Raw genomic sequence first — 19,749 nt, 5'->3', positions numbered from 1 at the left:
CACACAAAACAAAACACACACACAAAAAAACAAGACCTGAAGATGTTGCCTCACTGGCTCTCACACACAGCCTGACTGGGCCTCTATCCAGGAGCTATCTCTAGGTGCCCACATCTTAGGGACACCTCCGGTCAGCACCAGTAACTGTCCTTAACTAGTCCATAGACTTGTTTCTTGAACAATGTAGTTTTCACATGCCTCCTGTAGTTTGGCCACTCTGAGGGTGTTCCTAAGTCCACATCTGAGACCACCTTGAGTCACTGTCTTAAGAACCAGACTGAACACAGCAAGGTTTTGGCACTGGGAGGATCTGGTTTACCAGAAATATGACCTCTCTGTCATGTACAAAAAGAGCACTTGGAACCAACCTCTACTGGGAATTCAAAAACCAGGATAGCACTTTCCTGGAAAGACAGATTGCACAGGCCTTAACTGGAAAAAAAAATAGACTTTGAAAAGAAAGATCTGGTATCAAGGCAGGCTTGTTGCAATGCCCAGGTAGGTCAGCCACACCCTGGAAGTTCATTCCCACCTTCTGGAGTCAGAAAGCCACATGGTGTTTAGTACTTGCTACCATTCGATCGATCACAGTTGTGATTGCCTCCTAAGAGCATTTACAGGTAAGAATTCAAGGGAACAATGGTAAAGACACACCAAGGTTCTTGAACACCCCAGGGACCACCAGCAAGTAGAGTCCACATGCTATAGTGTCTCTCCAGCATAGCTGATGGCCGGACTGGGGAAGGCCATGTGTGTTTATGGCACACTCCCTGCCCAAAGGTGTTTTCACCTATGCTCCAAAGGAGCTGACCAGCAACACCTCAGCAGAGACCCATGGGAAATGACACCCCTGCTAGAGAGTCACTGAAAAGAACTTGCTCAAATTGTATCATGTTTTTGTTTCTTTCCTTCCTCCTTTCTTTCTTTTGTGGTTTGAACTTTACAAGAAAAATACTTTAATGCATAAGTCCCTATTAGCCTACATTAAGTTGGATAATATGAGAAAGGTAAGGGTTTAAGTTACTGTGCTATACGTGATAGAACACTTGCCAAGCATGCACGAGGTCCCTGGTTTGGTCCTCAGTACTAGAGAGAGAAGGGTGTGCGTGCATGCGTGTGTGTGTGTGTGTGTGTGTGTGTGTGTGTGTACGTGCGCGCATGCACGCACGAGCACATAGGTAGACAGGTAAGTTTTAAAAAATAATGTATATAATTCTGCCAAAGTCAGAGAAACTAGAAAATACTTGTCAGACATAAAAAAAAAAAAAACACAAAAAAACACAGATTTACTATCACTGATTTACTATGCTGCCTTCCGTAGCTGGCTATATTATGTATATGACTGAAAGTTCCATTTAAGAAAGAACAGATGCATGGATTGATCTCAGGGACAAGGGTGTCGTTTCCTGTATATCCAGGTGGAATTTTTAATCTAACATGTATCCCTCCCTCTCCCTCAGGCAAAATGCTCATTGAGTTTGACAGACTATTTTACATGAATAGGTCCCGCTCGGCAGCCTCCTCCTTGGCGTGGGGTCCTAGGGTCTGAAAATTGGAGTGTGCTTTTCACTGAGGGTGTGAAGTGTGGAGAGATGGCTATTACGGATCCTGAAAGGATCTTTTTGACTTCAGAAAATAGCCTGGCCAAGAAAAGCTTTTTTCCATGAATACTCACAGACTGCATTATGCTCCTCAGACGATAGAGGTGAGCACTTTTGATCAATATTCCCCCAAGAAGCACTGCCAGGCTAAGTGGGACCCGAGGGCCTCTGTGAGACGCCCCCTCCCTCCCTCCCTCGGAGCTACAGCAGCTCTGCAGCACACTTCTCACCAGTTCTCCTCCTGAGCACTGGCAACCCATTCTGTCCTCCAAGCACCTCAGAAATGGTGACCACACTAGCTTTCTTCGGGAACATTTTGTCACCTTAATTTCAGGAAAAGCCAAAGACGATGGCAGTAGGAGGGACTTCTTAATCAAGGAAGATTCGTTTGTTCACTTAACAGCACTGAGATCATAATGAAAGGATGGTATGGATACAGGATACCCTGGATACGCTCTACATTTTCTCCTATTTTCGCTCCATCCCAACTCCCCTCTCCCTGAAAAATGTCAAATAGGTTACTAAACACAAACTCTTTCTGAAAGCTTTCTCTCCAGATTCACACAAACACACAAAAATGCCATCTTTTATTTTGTACAAAAACAGCAACAAAAAAAAACCCATTATATATTATATTGTGGATAAATTTCCAAAACTGAAATAAGCCAATATTACAGCTTGGATCTGGAATGTGTTGCAAACGCTTTTGGGTCAAAAGCTAGATTCCCAGCTGGTGATGTTAGGCTGTGGTTGAAGCTTTAAGGTGAGGCTTCTGGGGAGGTTTTAGCTCACTGGATACATGTCCTCAAAGGCGACTGTGAGACCATGATCTCTTTCCTCCTCCTTTTTCCCCCACTTCCCCATCATGAGGTGAGAGACTTTGGGTTTCTCCACATGCTCTCATCACGACGAGCTGCCTCCCCACAGCTCAAGGGCAATGAGGTTTACCAGTCTTGGACCAAACCCTTGAAAATCATGAGCCAAAGTAAACCAGTGCGTTGGGTTTGTTCATTTGTGGTTTTGTTTTGATACAGAATCTATCTATGTTGCTCTGGCTGGCCCAGAAACTATCTATGAAGACCAGGCTAGCCTCAAACAGTAACAGAAATCTGCCTGCTTCTGCTTTACAAGTGTAGGATAAAAGGTGTGAGCCACTAGGCCCGGCCTGAAAACGTGTGTTTTAAGCTTGGCCGCCTCAGATAGTTTCTTGCAGTATTGGAAAGTAACACATTGGTTAGAGTATACATAATTATTACAGACTTCATGTTCAACCCCCAGGTTCATGCATTAAAATCATAACCTCCATTGTCATGGAATCTGGAGGCAGAATCTAGGAAGGTTCATAGATTTGGATGAATTAATGAGGGTGAGTGGGGCTCCCATGGTGGGATGAGTCTACTGTAGGAAGTACTTTATGCCAAGGCCCTAGGTGTGATCTCACATTCTGCAGAGAATGAGGGAGAAAAGCAAGAAGAACTTTGTAAAGGGTAAGAGAACAGCCACTATCCATAAGCCAGGAAGCAGGCTCACACTGGAGAACAAGGTCAGAATACTCAGGACCCAGTCACTTCTAAAGAAACCAAACACACAGATGGCGTGGTTCATATTCAAGCCATAACATCTCAAGCTAAGACCATTATTTTATCCCTGGCAGACTAGTTGATCATTTTTAAATTATATAAAACCAATTTAGTGGTTATATTTTTAAAGTGAAGTAAGGACTTATAACTTTCCATGTCTGTACAAGAGAATTCATATTACCCATCAACTTTAGGGGGAAAATGTAAAGGCAAGACACTTTACAGAAAACTTTTCAGCCATTATGTTAGGGTTGGGGTTTGCTGACCAAAGAAAGTGAGGCCTCAGGTTTGGTTTGTCTACCCTATACCCCATAATTCCATGGCAACATCCTAGTACTCAGAGTTGCTGAGGCAGGAGGATTTTGAGTTCACAGTCAAGTGAACCTAGCTATGTAGTTAAGACTGTTACAAGCCAACATCTGCTCATTTTCAAGAACTTTATGAAGATAGTAACATTATGCATCAAAATACACCTCCATTCCAACCTCTTCTTTTTTCCTCTGAGATAGGATTTCTCTGTGTAGCCCTGAATGTCCTAGAACTCACTTTATTGACCAGGCTGGCCTCAAACACACAGAGATACAACTGCCTCAGCCTCCCAAGTACTAGGATTAAATACATGCAGCACCACTACCCAGCTTAAACCTTTATTATAAACAACAAACACTATGGCCTTGAGCTCTTGAGTCTCTAACATTCTGCCCCATCTCCTTGTCCTTAGAATAATCATACTAAATGTGGTACTCACTCTATAAGGTGACCTCCAAGGGTCATCATCTCCTGAGAGCGATGTCTGTCTTGTGTGGTCATTCCCACACTGATGGAACGTTAATCTGTGGGACCGATATAACAGTTCTGTGCCTTTCAAGATTGAAAGGTGACAAGGGCATTACAGTCTCCTTCTTGGCCTTTTGAGTAGCTTGCTCTGGGAATGCTACCATGCTATAAGGACACACTAGCAGTGTTGTGGAGACTGGAAGCCATATGAGGAAGCCAGAAGTCTACCACCCCTTAACGTCATCAGCCTTACACCCAAAAATAGATATCTTTGACAGATAACTGTAACTTCTTACCTCCCCTTAATTAAAAAAATGGGTTTATTTATTTTATGTTATATTTATGAATGTTTTGTCATTATGTACATCTGTGCATCGCATGCCTGGTGCCCATGGAGGTCAGAAAATGGCATTGGAACCCCTAGAATTGGAGTTATGGATCTTTGTAAGTTATTGTGTTGGTGCTGGAAACTGAATTCAGGTCCTCTGGAAGTGCAGCCAGTGTTCTAAACCACTGAGCCATCTCTCCAGCCCTAAAGCTGTAATATTCCAGGATGCAGCCCCTCAACCAAGTGTGCAACTTAATTACTTGTATTTGTTGGTTTGTAACAGTCTTAACTACATAACCCAGGTTGACTTGACTGTGAACAAAACTTCCTGCCTCAGCAGCTCTGGGCACTGGGATTGCAGAGATGTGCCATCAATGCCCAGCTTTTCCTGATTCCTGGCCCACATAAATAATTAGGTGTAATGAATAACAGCTATTGTTCTCAACCACTGAGTTTTGGGATGATTTGTTGTTACATGGTCATAGCTATATAAGCACACTTAATCCGATGGATAACAACATAGAAACTAGGGCACTGGTTGTTTTGGAGCTGAATGCAAGAAAATGTAGAGGACACATTTACACACAGCAGTACGTTCTAACAATAGTTCAAGTCTCTGGTGGGGTATAATGTAGCTTCATCCTCTGGACCTAGACCATAGGAAAAGGGTACCATACTAGGGGCCCAGAGGCCTGAGTTCTGGTTTATATCTAGAAGAAAATTCACATGATCTAGTGTGAAGTGTTCAACATCATGCTCATCACACGCAAAGTGATGATGGAGCATGATACTTCCTACACGGGGTTGAGGTAATGACCAAATAGAAAAGCTCACGCTCAGCATTCTGAAAGGCCAGAGAGTACCAGGAATACTTTGAGTATCCAAAACTCAGCATTTTCAAAGAGCAGCCATCCTGTTACTTTTCTCCTTCAAGGTTCCAGGGAGTGAGCAAGCCTGTCTAGGCTGCTCTTAGCTGGACTCTCTCAAGCAAACGTCATGAGGGGTGGAAAGAATCTGTTCCCTCCCATGCCCACAGTTGATTCTCAATCTTGACTGGGATCCCAGTTTAGTCTGTCTTGGACTTTCTCATGGTGTGGAATTGAGACCAAGACAGTCGGAGGCAGAAGATGCATGGCCATTCCTTACCTCACTTAGCAGCCAGTGTTGTTACTTCTCCTATATTTTAAGGAAGCATTCACAGAGATCCATTCAGTCTTATAGAGAGAAGTACTGTGTGGACTTTATTTCACAATGGGACACATGTAAAGAAGAAGTATTTTACCTGTACCAAATGCATTAGTATCATGTGAAATTTTAATTAACAACAACAAAAAATAAAACTCGAAAAAAGCAAAAGTCTTAAGTTCTTGCTAGGACTTGACCTGAATAACTAATTTGATTTTTATCAGATTACTATCTAAGCCCAATCTCATTTAGCTTCTGAGATCAGACAAGATTGGGCATGTTCAGCATATAACCGTAGACAACTCATTTAATCTTAACAGCATCCATGGTAGGTACCTAGTGACAGACAGACGGATACAATGTGACCAGCCGAACTGGAGACATCATTTAATTAAAGGCTCCTAGTTACCTTGTGTCTAGGGGAGTCGTATAGTAAGATGTGGGGGCTAAAATATTCAGGAACACTAAAATTGTCTTACCAGGCAGGTCATTTCATGATACTGAACCTTAGGATGGCCACCTCTGAGAGAAAAGTCCCTTTCTGTCTCTCCCTAACATGAACAGCACTTGATGCCACCTCCTTGGAATTCCTCTTGTGCATCTATGTCTCATGGTTCATCTGATCAGAGGTCAGACATTCCTAATCCAAGGGTGACAATAATAAAATGATCAGAGAGTACTAATAATTTTCCTAAAGCCACAATAGAGACAAGATGATGAGAAGCTCATCAGGGACAACATGCAGGGAAAGAAAGTCATTCCTTTATCTATGAACTTGTAAAGTCCTTCACATTGAAAGAGAAAGGAATATTTCAGAAACTACAGTTGTGGCATGTTCCTTGAAGATTAAAGTTTCATTATTGTTGAGAGTAGGGAGAGGAGATTTTCTGGAAATCAAATACCAAGCCTCGTGCCTACTAGATAAACACTCTGATCAGTGATTTGAATATAAAATGTCTTCTATAGGCTGCTGTGTTGAAAAGGCTTGGTCCCCAGACCCCAGGTGAGCAGTGTGGTTCAACTATTCCCATCAACCATGATGATCTGCCTTGTGGACTGTAACCTCTGGTGTCATGATCCCAAACAACATTCACTTCCTTCAAATAGTTGTTCTCACATATTTGTCACAGCAACAACAAACTGACAGGCACACTATATTTTCTTTAAAGTCTCTAGCCAGGTGTGGTGGCATAAAACTGTAACCCCAGGACTTCAGAGGCTGACGCAAGAGGATTTCTGTGAGTTCAAGGCCAGCCTGAGATACATATAAAATCCTTTATGAAACAACCCAAGTTTCTATATCTTGAGTGTCGGACTCTGGACTCGCTTAGATGTGATGAACAGAAATGTGTCTGTATCACTCTGCTCCCTTCAGACCTGCTTGGCTTAGGGATTTTTTTTTCCAGCCCAGCCCTCATTCACATTGGTTGTCATGGTTCTGGAATGGCTTGGTGACTTGCCTGCAGGTATATAGCAATGAGTGATTTCCACACCAAATGCTTTTAGAACCAAAATGGAAAGTAAAGAGCCAGATAGAAGTTGCATAGAAAGCCATCTCAGAGGGGTCGGCCCAGTGTGCTGTGGGTTAGAAATGCCACTATTTCTCTTCTGCTTTGCATCTGCAGCCTATTAAAGCAAAGTCAAAAATAAGACAGAATCTACAAGTTTGGGATTATACAAGTGCGAGAGCTTTTGTTGCATTTGGAGTTTTGAATGCATCTGTTTGTCTCGTGAATGTCAGATACCTGCATTCACAAGACTTTTGGAAAGAAGTTTCTCTTGTGTTTGAAATAGGAGACAACTTTTCTCTCCCTAGGCAGGAGACAAGTCATTTGACACCTGATTAGGGATTAGAACTGTGCATGTCCCAGTCCCTTGGCAAGAGGACAGAATACGGTTCACCATCCATATGATTTCTCCCATACTAAAACATCTGTCACCTCGGATTTCTCTCTGCACAGTATGGTCAGCTAAGAGCCTGTCTCTTGTAGGGCCTCCTGTGTTCTCATCTGTCCCATAGATAGAGATCAATGCAACCTTGTAGAGAACTTGTGAGAACTCAGTGAGTCACTCCCATGAAGGCCTCAGACTAGGCTGCACTGAAGTTGAGCTGCAAATATGGTTACAGATGCATTATTAGTTAGAGCTAGTGGCCCCTGATAAAGATTTCAAGACACCAGCTCTTCTCAGTTCAAACCTACTGTTTACCCAAACTGGGATAACCAGGTCATGGGCAACAATTCACTCTAAACCCAGCATGACGTCACTATCAACATCAGCAAGGGCTTCCTAGCACCCTGTTCACATTTAGGTTCTAATGTGGTAGCAAGTCCAGGGTGAGGTCTGCAGTTCTGTCTGCTCTTCAGACTGGCTCCCACATGGTGCTGATGCAGTGGATCTGTGGTCAGCAACACAAATTAAGAGCCTACAGCAGTGTATTGTGGTTTCCCCCGACTTCATCGACTTCATCGGTTTTGCGCTGCTATGACAAAATACCACAGGCTGGTCTGTTTATAGTGAATACATGTTTATTGTCTTACAGATTCTGGATCCTAGAAGTCCTTGTTCCTTTGGGAATACCAAGAGCATTCCTACTATATCATTCTACTGAAGATAGAGAGGCAGCAAGAAAGAGCATGAGACCAAGGCACTTTTGTTGTTGTTTTGTTTAGTTTTGTTTTTGAGACAGGGTTTCTCTGTGTCGCCCTGGCTATATTGGAACTTGCTCTGTAGACCAAGCTGGCTTCAAACTCAGAGATCTGCCTGCCTCCTCCCAAATGCTGGGATTAAAGGCATGTGCCACCATGCTTGGTGACAAGGCACTTTTATAACAATCTTACTTCCTGCATTAACACTAATCCATCCATGATGTCAGAGCCATTGTGACCTCAATGCCTCCCATGAGGGCCCACCTCCAAACACTCAGATATTACATTTCCAACTTAGTATTACATTTCCATCATATGAACTCTGGGGCACAGTCATTATCACATAGCATCATCATAATTTATATGCTGGGTCAGAAAGCTGTTATTAAAAATAATGATTGGCAGCCTTTCTATTGGACACTCACCTAAATGACCAAATATTTGCACAATTAAAAGGCATCAGCAATTGCCAAGAATATCTTTGTTGCTACTAAATTAACACAATTTTGAAGCAAGAAAATGCCAATTCAAAGTAATCTTCTGTTTTTAAGTCAGCGTTTAAGCTAATAAGCGAGTTACCCAAATTCCTTGAAGTGTTGAACTACACATGAAGCCTTTGTTTTTACTTTTAAAGAAAACACAAGTTGCAATTTCACCTGATAAAGTCAGATCACTATGTCAGTAAGAAAACCTTTCTGGTAATGGATAACCTGTTCTTCTGCTTAGCTTCGTGATGGTTGGTGGGAGGCGGGGATGAGTTTTACATTGCCTAAAGCAACCGTGATGGAGAGGGATGAACACGAGCAATAGATAATAAGATCAAGTGGAAGCCAGTCTTCTGGTTTTTGGGAAACTAGTAACAACCTCTTTGCATCTATATTCTAGAATGGTAATGATATGTTTCACATAGTGTAGTTGCTAGACAACAAGAGAAAAAGAGCCACAGATCAGTTAATGGTACAAGCTTTTAAATAGCTAACTGAACACATGTCTTTTAACCTGAGTCTCCTATCCTTTCTGTTCTTTGTATTCAGGAAATCATAGCCTGATTTTTCTCTCTCCAGTAAAAAGAGCCCTTCTCTGAACTCTGCTCTCCACGCACTAGTGCCTTCTTGGTGCCCTATTAAGTTCGACAGACAATAGCATCTTGGCTTACTCTGCTCATTCTGCCAGCCTCAGGTGTGACTGTCATCTGGCTGTGCTGTTTGCAAGGAGGACCTTGCACTGGGGCTCTGACCTTGTGTAGCAGAGACAAAGCAGATGTTGTGCTCAATGAAAGGCCTTCTTTCATGAGTGAAAGAGGAGATTGGCTGAATTAAGGTCGAAGTTTTCGGTATCATCTCCCTGCTACACTGTGCTTGGTCTACTGGCTCAAGCCAAATGGGAGGACCCATGAGTGTCTGATATCAGAGAGATGCAGTGGTAGAGAATGAGACCCATGTAGACAGCCTCTTAGAAGCATTGCTGGTGTGGCACGGTTTGACTACAATGTGTTTGAAACACAGGCTCTTCACAGTCAGGCTTTTGAGAGTACTCCTACTGCCATGAACATTCTAGAAGTTTTATCACAGCTTGGAATGGCTTGTCCCTCTAGTGTGGCCTTATTGCAGTGAGTTAATAGAAGGGGGAAAAAAAATCCAAAACTGAAAACAGAAGTACTAATGCTTTGTGTGGAAATGCCACCAGGGAGACCACACAGCACAGAAATCTTCAAACAAGACAAAGAGCAAATGTGTTCATCCTATAGCCCATCTGCTCACCATACAGGAGGGAGTGTGCACAGCCTGGACAGTCCCATGTTCCACAGGCACCGTGCCCACAAAAAAAGTATCTGTTAGACAAAAGATGACAGACACTTGGGGCTTAAGAGATGAAGGAGTGAGTGTTTGGGTTTGTTAAAATATGCTAACTGGCTTTAAATCGTGTGCTCAGTTTGTTCTCTGATTTGGAGAAGTGTATCAGTCTAGAGCCTTTACCAGGATAATAAAATCCAAACTGGGAGAATAAAAAACATCCAGAATAGTTGTGATGGTAACTCTGCAAGCCAGACCTCTCTTGCTCTTACCTCTATGCAAAATCAACTCCCCTCATTCCAAAGGTCTATCATGGGTCCCTTGCTGGGACCTTTCCCCAGACTCTGTTGCTTTCAGCACTGTGTATAATTTCAAGTTCCAGGACCCTGTGATTCCTCGGAAAGAACTTGTTCAAAAGAAACAGGACTTGTCACTCTTGAGAAAACCTCGTCTGGCCAGTTGCTTCAGTGATTCAAAACCAGCAGTCAGTTGTACAGGGTGAAGAGGTTGAAAATTACTGAGCTACTATTTCCTTAACAACCTTTGAGGAAGACAGGACTTCCTAGGTTTTGGGGTTTTTTTGTTTGTTTGTTTTTCTTTTTCTTTCTTTTCTTTTCTTTTCTTTCTTTCTTTCTTTCTTTCTTTCTTTCTTTCTTTCTTTCTTTCTTTCTTTCTTTCTTTCTTTCTTTCTTTCTTTTTAAAGATTCCTCTACCCACCAGAGTCACACAGCAAGCAGGGTTTCTCTGTCACCTGAGCCATAGAGAACTGAGAACTCTGCTGAGAACTCTGCCTGACTCAATGGCAGATGCCAGAGAAGGTTGATCTCTGAGATGCAGGAACCCAGGACTCCCAGCAGAGGCTGAGCTGGTCTTCCATTTTGAGAGAGCCTGGATCAGTGTGCTGCATCCTGGGGCCATGCCATCATCTTTGAGGGAGTCCCCTCATTTCTGAACTCCTCCTGTTGCTGTTGTGCGTGTTCTGACTCCTGATCACTTGAGAGTGGAGAGCTGCCAGCCTTCACGGTGAGCATTCCCATGGTATGCTTCAGGCCCCACAGTAAGGGACAAGCAATCTCAAATAGGAGATGATACTCACAGATCCATTTGACTTCTTTCTCTCTCCCATTCTCTCTAACTTTTCGATCTATTAATTTTTGAATTGTCTCACCAGAGCACAGAGTTAAGGTTAAAGTCTGAAGCCCCCATGCTATTCTGCTGACCAGATAGAATCAGGGCCATTACATGTCGTTAGTTCACCCCATGGGTTTCTCTCTGCAGTTCTGTTTCCTTTTGTTTTTTCTTTTGAAAAACCCCACAGCTTGTAGCTTCAACCACCAAACATTACAGCTTCCTCTAGCTGTGATGTCAAAAAGTCTATCTGAACCTGGCCATGTAACAAGCTAACAGATGATACTTGCCAGGAAATTGTTTGAAGACAGCAACTTTTGTTCAAACTAAGCCTGGCACAGGCTGGCAGATTTATAGCAAATTCTAGATGTCACAGGGGAACAACAGTTGGGACAAAGAAATTGCCTCCTGTGTGAAAAACACCGGACCCCTCTGGGGTCTGTTCTGTCTTTTATCTCTCAGACTCTGGAATGCCCCCTGAGTTACCCATGGTGCATATACTCCAACCCTATCACCAAGGTTATCTCAGGTTAACTCAGAGCCTAGAGGAATCTAAGTGATGTTGAAGCTACAGAGCCTGAACGACTCTCACTAGGGATCCTTCTTTGTAAGAAGAAATCCCTCCAGAATTATCTATTTTCTTGGATTAAGAGGTCTTTCTGCTTTGTCTGGACCAGGGTACCTGGTATGACCTGCAGAGCAAACAGGCAGATGAGAGGCGTTGCGCCCTCTCTGGCTGTGCCTTACCCCAAGACATGCCAGACAACATTCAACTGCAGCATTGCCCTGTCCAACTGCGGGCACCCAGACACTTAACATGCCCTCATGTATCGCTATACTGGCAGGACTTGAGTCCAGCCAGCCTCCTTTTAGACTGAAACTGCCCTGCATTCTGGGCAACTGAGAGGCGTGATTTCCTCTGTCCATGGTGCTACCAAGAAGGAAGGAAGGACTCGTAGCCTGGGCGCAAACCCCTTTCCCGCCCCCCCTCCACGACTTTCCCAGCAGTGTTCCAGCTCAGGTTCCTATTAGAGCTTTCACTCTTCCAGCCTTAAAGAAGGAAAACCCGTGAATGACAGGCATGCTGCCCTGGGCCTCAGTACAATGATAACGGCGAGGAAAGAGCCTCTTTTGGTTCCTCCCTCCTTACCCAGGTTCCTAGTCTAACCCCCTTATTCTCTCACCACCAATCCTTCATTGTGGTATGGGGGGGGGGGATCATGAACCGGCTTCCACTAATGACCTCCCAATATTGGAGCGATCTCAGAACACACAGCCAGCCCACAGCAGCGTTTGCATCAGTGTGAAGAACGGTAAACTCTCCACTATCCGAGGAAGCTTGAAGAGAGGAATGGTGACTTCCTTATGGTAGAATATTATGCTAACTTAAATTCTTTTGAAATTAGTCCACCAGTGCTTTTCATCTACACCTTGGGGGGGGGCAATTTCAAACATCTGTTTACTATGCAGCTTCATTTAGAAACTCACACACATAAATAAAATTTTGACTTTTCTTTTGGAGAAGTAATATATCTATCTGTTCAACTAGAATTATTTCCCCAGTAGACAGAGGACCACTAGTGAACGTGAAAGAGTAAGTCACATTTGCATGTATAAAGATGAGTACTGGTGAATTCACACCCTGTGGTCAAGGGCAAAAATGTTGAGGCCAACGCAGATGGCAACTGCTGTTCCCGGAAACAGGTCTTGTCAAGCAGGGTCAGACTTCATGTTAAAAAAAAAAAAAATTGTTCTACTGCCACTGAACATCAGTACACTGCCCTGTAGCTCGGATGGGGTGGTTCAAAGGAAAATCTTTATAGACTCCATATTTCCGTCTGAATTCCTTGTTCCCTGTCTGCCCCATCAGAGCTCTTCTAGGGAGATCAGCATAAATCTCTTGTTTCTCTTTGGAGAGGAAAAAAAAAGCAGAAGAGCGACACAAAATCCAGAGCACACTGTTTTGTGCAGTGTGGTTCTGCTCCTTAATCGCACTTTCCAGAATACTGTGGGTGATCAACAGAACCCTTCTTCAAAGAGCTGAGTGACAAATAACGGAAAACATTGTAATTGCCTGTTATTAAATTTAATACCCCAAACAGATGGTGTTCACTCCCTCGCCCCTGCTCCTGCGCTCAGTGGTTGGCTCACCTGACTAGAAACTTATTTTAGAGCCCTCTCTCCAAACCCAGTTGCTGAACTTGTGTTACATCCATATATACAGTTTCTGCCTTCTCTTACTTGGCCCTTTAGAATAATTAAAAATCTCCCCCACTATATTTGAGGAATGGCTATGACCAAATTACAGACAGTGGAAGAATATGCTAAAGAAAAGTGGTGTCCCTGTATCTGCTGTGCAGAGGGCAATTTCTCTTGATTTCTTAGGCACAGCTGAAAGGATGCTTACTATCTAGTACATTTCTGTCAGAAAGGGCAGAATCTAAGACATACAGGTTCAGCTGTGAAAAATCCCTAATTCTTGTTAGAGGGGAGGAATTTTCCTAACCATAGGAAGAAGGGTGCTTTTGAGAAACCACTAAAAAACACCATTTAAAATCTATTTTAGATCCTCCTTGGAGGGAACTACTTGATGCTGAAATAAGACCACAATATTTTGACTTTGAAAATATTTTATTTGAATAGTAAATATTTATACAGTTGAAACAGTTCTATCGAAGCTTTCTATAAATAGCTAACAATTAAGAAAATAATGTATGTAGAAAAGAGATTGCATTTAAAAGTAAGAGCTGTCGGTTGTACAAGGGCCTTGGGGCCCCTCAAGCAGAATAAAATGGTATGTTGTCTGTAATTCCCTCGATAGATAGAAAAGTTAAAACTTTCAGCAGACCCCTCTAGAAAAAACGGTTCTTTCCTAAAATGCACAGTGAAATGTCAAAAGTGGCAGGGGAAAGCTGAGAGAGAGAGAGAGGGAGAGAGAGAGAGAGAGAGAGAGGGAGAGAGAGAGAGAGAGAGGGGGAGAGAGAGAGAGAAATCTGCAATCAAATAATATCATAATCTTCATAATTAATATAAATAAATAAAGAATAAATAACAATTGTGCGTAAATCAACATATACATGTCAAAGGAACTCAATAGCCCTACCTCAACAAAGATGATCAAACCAAAAGTCTTCCGTGATATACTGAGGCAGTTACTACAGCATCTCGTCAAAACTCCTCCCACCCCCAAAAAACAATCCCCAACAGACAACAGGTCAAGGCATTTGTGGCTATACTAAAGAAAACTCTTTTTTTAAGCAATTTGATTTGTTCACATACAAAAAGGTAAAGCCAGACTCCAGCAGTTCACAAGCCATAATAAAGCTAATCGTGTGGGAAGTTCAATTTACAGCCTGTGAAATATAAAGGCATTTATTCCTCAAGATTCACCCAAAACAACCCGTACGCTACAGACATTGAGAGCAGAGATTGGTAGGCAGAGCAAACCGCATTTTCTAGACCATGAACACAGTGAATACTAGCAAGAAAAACAGCTTTGCCCCTCAAAAGGAGGCGTCCAACCACGAGACAAACGTATACAGCATTTTTTTTCTCCCCTGTACAGAGACAGACTCCTGTTGCGCCATGGGGGTTGGGGGGGCACAACGCAAAGTGGGTGGGGTCCAAAGGAGTCACAGCGAGAAGACCAGGGTTACCGTCATGCTCCACCGAGAGAAGCGAAGACGACACTTTCACCCTGGAATGGGAGTAGGGGACCCCCAGATCAGGCATGGGGGGCGCTCTCTCTTTGTGGGTCTCCGAGTGAAGGCACAGTTCTGGGGGCCCCCGGACCGAGGGCACACTCTAGCAGGCTGGACGCACAGGCACCTGAAGGAGGATCACCTGTCTATTCTCAGACGGGTGGCACTTGTTGATGTGCCGGGTCAGGCCCGGGGAGCTGTAGAAGGTGGCCGGGCAGTACTTGCAGGGGAACACCTGGGCAGCGTGCAGCAGGCGCAGGTGGCGCTCCTGGGCGCCCTTGCTGGGGAAGGTCTCCCCGCACACTGGGCACAGGTGGCACTCGGCGGTCGCACTCAGGCCCAGCACGCCGGCCGCCTCGCCGTCGCCCGAGGCCTCCTGGGGCGCCTTTTCGTCGGGCCCCGCATAGAAAGCCAGGATGTCCTCGGCGGGGGGTGGCGGCGGCGGGGGCGGGGGCGCGCCTTTGGCCTGCAGCGCCTGGTGATGTGCCAGCAGGTGCTTGCGCAGATAGGCCTGACGACGGAACTTCTTGGCGCAGTGGTGGCACTCGTAGAGCCCGTCCTCGGAGCCTGACTCGGATACGCCGCCAGGGCTCGGCGTGTCCCGATCGCTGCCGCCGCCGCCCGCCGCCTCGCGTGCCTCTGCCCTGGTGGCGGCTTCTGGCTCTGGCGCGCGGGCCGCAGCGGGCACCGGCCGTGGTTTGTGCCAGCGGCGATGCGAGGCCAGGTTGGCGGGGCAGCTGAAGACCTTGGCGCACTCGGGGCAGCGGTACTCCACGCGCACGATGCGCGAGCACTTGTGCTGCGCCAGCGCGAACGGGTCAGCGTACTCCTCCTTGCACAGCTGGCAGATGAACTCGCCCAGGGGTCGGGTCGCGCCCCCCGCGCGGCCCCGGGGCGCCTCCACCGGGCCCTCCTTGATCTTGAGCCCCAGCACCGGCGACGTGGTCACCTCGTCCTCGAAGTGCAGCTTGCGGATGGCCTTCGGCTTTTTGGCGCTCGGGGCCTTGGCTGCCTTGGCGGGCGGCTCTGTAGCGACAGCGGCGGGGGGCGCGGGTCGCTTGCCCGGGGGCCGCAGGGCCGCAGCAGGGGACAGTGGAGGACCGGGCCCAGGACCCCGGGCCGCCTCGGCGCCAGCAGAGAACGCAGTGCCCATCTTGAGCTCGGCGGGAGCGAAGAGCAGCGTGTCTCCGCCGCAGGTGCCGCCGCCGCCGCCGCCAGCGCCGTTGGCGCCGCCGCCTCCCCCTGCGAGCAGCGCGGCGGGCGTGGGGAAGGACTCGGCGGACACCGGCGAGCCCAGGTTGAAGCTGCGCTCGAAGTACTTGTGCTTCTCGTGCTCGCGGCTCACCGGCCGCGTGGGACTGTAGAGAGGCGCCGGGTGCGCAGCCTCGGGGTTGCCGAAGTGCGCGGCCCGCGGGCCTGGCGGGGGTGGCGGAGGGCCTGGCGCGCAGGCGAGAGCGGCGACGAGCGCAGCATGGGCGCGCTCCGCGAGCGCCGGCGGCGGAGGTGGCGGCAGCGGCCCGGGGCTGGGCACCGGGGGTTCGGCGCGGGCGCCCCCGCAGCCGGGTGACAGCAGCAGCGCGCGGTCACTGTCCTCGCCGCCGCGGACCCGGTAGGACACGGGCGTGGACTTCTTGCTGCGCTTCACCAGAAACCCGCGGGGCATGTTGGCGCGGTGAAAAGGGCGATGCACTGGTTGGGTCCCACCTCCGTGCTTGGCCCTGGCGTCCCTCAGTGACCCCAGCCCATCGCCTGCACGCGGCGGCTTCGGGATTCGCGTGGTGCCCGCGGCTGCTGGCCCGGCTCTGCGCTCCGCACACGCGTCCCTGTCCCCGGGCCCGGACGCCGCTCCCTTTTAACGGGGGGAGGGGGCCATTGTTCTCGCCTCCCGCTTCCCCCGGAGCCAATCAGAGCGTCCGCAGCTCCTCCGCCAACGAGGGCGGGAGGGCGACGGAGCGGCAAAAAAGGGGCTGGGACTCGAGGGTCGCCCGGTAGGTGCGGCAGATGTACCTGAGGGCGCGGGGCCCCAGCGCGCGCCCCTCGGCCGCCCCGCCCCGCCGCGCCCGGCGCCGCCGCCCCGCCTGGCCCAGGCACACGCCCGGCCCCGCCTCCTTTCACGGTCTGCTGCTCCTCTATGGGGAGGCGCACGTGCCTGGGCTTTGTGTGTCTCCTCCGGGGGGCGCGGAGCCGCCAAATGGGCCCGTCCATCAGCACGACAATGTGCGCCCCCCTCCCGCGCGGGGATTACCCGCGGGTCGCGAGCTAAATAGCAACAAAGGAGAAGAATGGCCCCAAATATGTCAGGAGGGTTCAATCCGCGAGCCGGAGCCCAGGGGGAAATTGGGCGCGCTGATGGGGTGGGGGCAGGGGCAACCCGAGGGCCGCGGCTGCGGCGGGAGAAGGGTGCGAGAACCCCGCACGCTGTATGGAAAATTATCGGCAAGGGGAACGAGCAACTGAAGTCCGGACAGCCAGTGGCCGGTCCGTGCCCTGGCCGCGGGACCCCGGGCTTCGGAGAGTAAACACATTGAGCCTGCGGGTTTCGGCGGAGCGCCGGGTCTGGGCTCACAGGCTCAACCTGCCGGCGGGCCTCGAAAGCTTCTCTCGAGTTGGAGAAACTGTTGGCATAGCACGTTTTCGATCATCCGCGGATGCGGGGCTGCAACCTTGGCCTGCTGGCTGGCTTCCAAAAGGAACTTGAATATCTGAAGTTACGTTCCTTTCCCTAATATGCCTGAAGCCCGGTGATTGGCATCCTTGCCAGGGTCGGACCCAGGCTTCAGGAGCCTCCTCGCTGTCCAGGGCATAGGCAACGCCTGTGGAGTTGACCCAAGCGGGCCACGCACGGTGAAGTTGGTTTTCACCCTCTGCGCAGCCTCATGCATTTTCATTCTGAGCGGGCATTTTGTCTGCGGGTTGACATCAGATGCTAAATCAAGGGCTCCAATCAAGGAGCTGCGGAATAAAGCAACCGCCTGTCTGGGCGCGGGGGGGGGGGGCGAGTCGTGCCCCCTTCACCTTTGTGAAGGAAATTAACCTCCCGCTATTGAGCGCGGGTCGCGGCCAATCTGGACGCAAAAGAGACGCGTGCTGCCGGGGGTGGGGGGAGGTGGGGGTGGCCAATCTGTCCTCAGAGGGAGCCTGCAGCCTGAGAGGACCAGCCGCTTCCTCCCGTGCCACTGGCAAGAGACAACAACGAAGGACACCCCTGGCACACACACACACACACACACACACACACACACACACACACACACACCACTCGACGCCAGATTTGGACCCAGACCCGGCAACTTGTCTAGGGATCTCTTTCCTGCTCATGGCTGAGAAAACACAAAAGATTCTTTTCTTGGGGAAAGGAGTAGATCCCTATGAAGTCCGTCACCAGGGAACAAATAGCCAAGACTCATCAAATGTCATAGCTATAGCGAAAATGTCACTTTACTCAAAGTGAGAGAAACATTTTTTCCCCTTGAAGTGATCCTAGATTTTTGCTGAGTTTGACTTACGATCAAATTCTACTGAAGGCATTTAATTGTTTTGGGGTTTCCCTCTGAAAATACCCTGGCTTGGAAATTAAATAATGTTTTTTTTTTTCAACAGAATTCACTTGAGTAGTACATTGTTATGGGGACAGTTGTCAAGGTGAGTTAACTCAGAGGAAAGAAATCTTACGATTTTATATCTGTGATTTTTTTTAAAAACCACCAACTGAAGAGAGAAAAATATATAAAGTGTTGTAATGGTTGCTCGTCTTTATAGTTAGAAATCCTAAAATGAATTACAATCCATGAATATTTCGATCTGAAAATAACTGCTATTTCTTTGCTCTTTTGAGCGCTGATTAATACTGCTGATGAAATTAGGAGAGAGAGGGAGAGAGAGGGAGATTCCGAGACAGCTTTGGCCAATTTTATTTCCTAATCACGAATCCCATCTGGGTTGTGGAATAATGGGGCGGGGCTCGACGGGCTACCCCCATCAGGATATTTAGTCTTGCGTGTGTAACACTCTTTATTCAAAAGGCTGCCGGAAGAGTTCATCGCCTAGCCCAGTGAGTTCTTACAAGCAAACAAACAAACAGAAAAACTCACTAATAACTGTAAAGGTGTGTATGTGTGTTGGATTTGTGGGAGTGCATATGATCAACAAAAATAAAAATAAAAAAGAAGCCTTGCTCGAGGGAATTCAAACAGGGCTCTTGATTTAGTCAGGAAAATCTATGCAGATATTCAGTGGATATTTTCCACGCCTGTACAGTTAAGATAAATGGAAGCTTGGAAAGTCCTGGAACACTTAGGCTGCGCATTCGGATACGTGCTCACACCAACCACCCTTGAGCGGGTGCAGTCCAGCAGCACCAGCGGTGGTAGGTCTGTGGGATTTTCTCAGAACTTGGCTGCCTGCAGGGACCGGAACACCTACTCCTGCTACGTGTCTTCCCCAGAGAAGAGCAAAGCTGGCCCACGGCCTGCATCTCCACACTGCGATTCAGAATAATGGACGCGGGACCAGTGGTGGAGAAACCTTGAGTGTTACTTTGCCTCCTTTTAAGGAGGCCTTAACGGGAGTCAGTGGGAGGCTGGGCACCCAAATGTCCCAAGTGGACTCCTTTCCCTTCATGGACGCGCCCCCCTCCCCCGGGCCTCTCCGATTCTTGTCCTTGCTGAACGGGAGGTGGGTACCAGCTCCTAAGGCTGCAGAGCCGGAGGCCGGTTGTGCTCGCTCCCATCATCTATTCCTGTGGATGCAGCTGCAGTCCTGGCAAGCATTGGGACACACTGTGACCACCAGCACTGCTCCAAAAGTTGAGACCGCTGAGAGTTTCTAGAACGTGGGTGTCTAGGTATTGAGTACAATCTGAGGATTTAGCCGTGGCTTGAGAACTGTGCTAACAGCTTTGACCACTCAAGAAGGAGGAGACCCACAAATCGGGGGGTCTCAGTCCCCTGCCGTGCAGGAAGAGTTTCTGGAGACACCAGGTGTGTGTGTGTGTGTGTGTGTGTGTGTG

The 19,749-nt window shown here is 47.6% G+C and overlaps 1 protein-coding gene across 1 annotated transcript; it reads right to left on the bottom strand.

Annotated features, from left to right (window-relative positions):
• Window positions 1-13,652: 13,652 nt before the first annotated feature.
• Window positions 13,653-16,667, bottom strand: Insm1 (INSM transcriptional repressor 1). Its single transcript, XM_021193090.1, has one exon. It carries the CDS (start codon window positions 16,402-16,404, stop codon window positions 14,845-14,847), a length of 1,560 nt encoding a protein of 519 aa, XP_021048749.1. The 5' UTR covers window positions 16,405-16,667; the 3' UTR covers window positions 13,653-14,844.
• Window positions 16,668-19,749: the final 3,082 nt, after the last annotated feature.

The sequence above is a fragment of the Mus pahari genome, chromosome 3 (genome assembly GCF_900095145.1).
Source record: "Mus pahari chromosome 3, PAHARI_EIJ_v1.1, whole genome shotgun sequence".
Classification (NCBI taxonomy): domain Eukaryota; kingdom Metazoa; phylum Chordata; class Mammalia; order Rodentia; family Muridae; genus Mus; species Mus pahari.
This window is presented reverse-complemented; position numbering and strand designations above follow the sequence as displayed.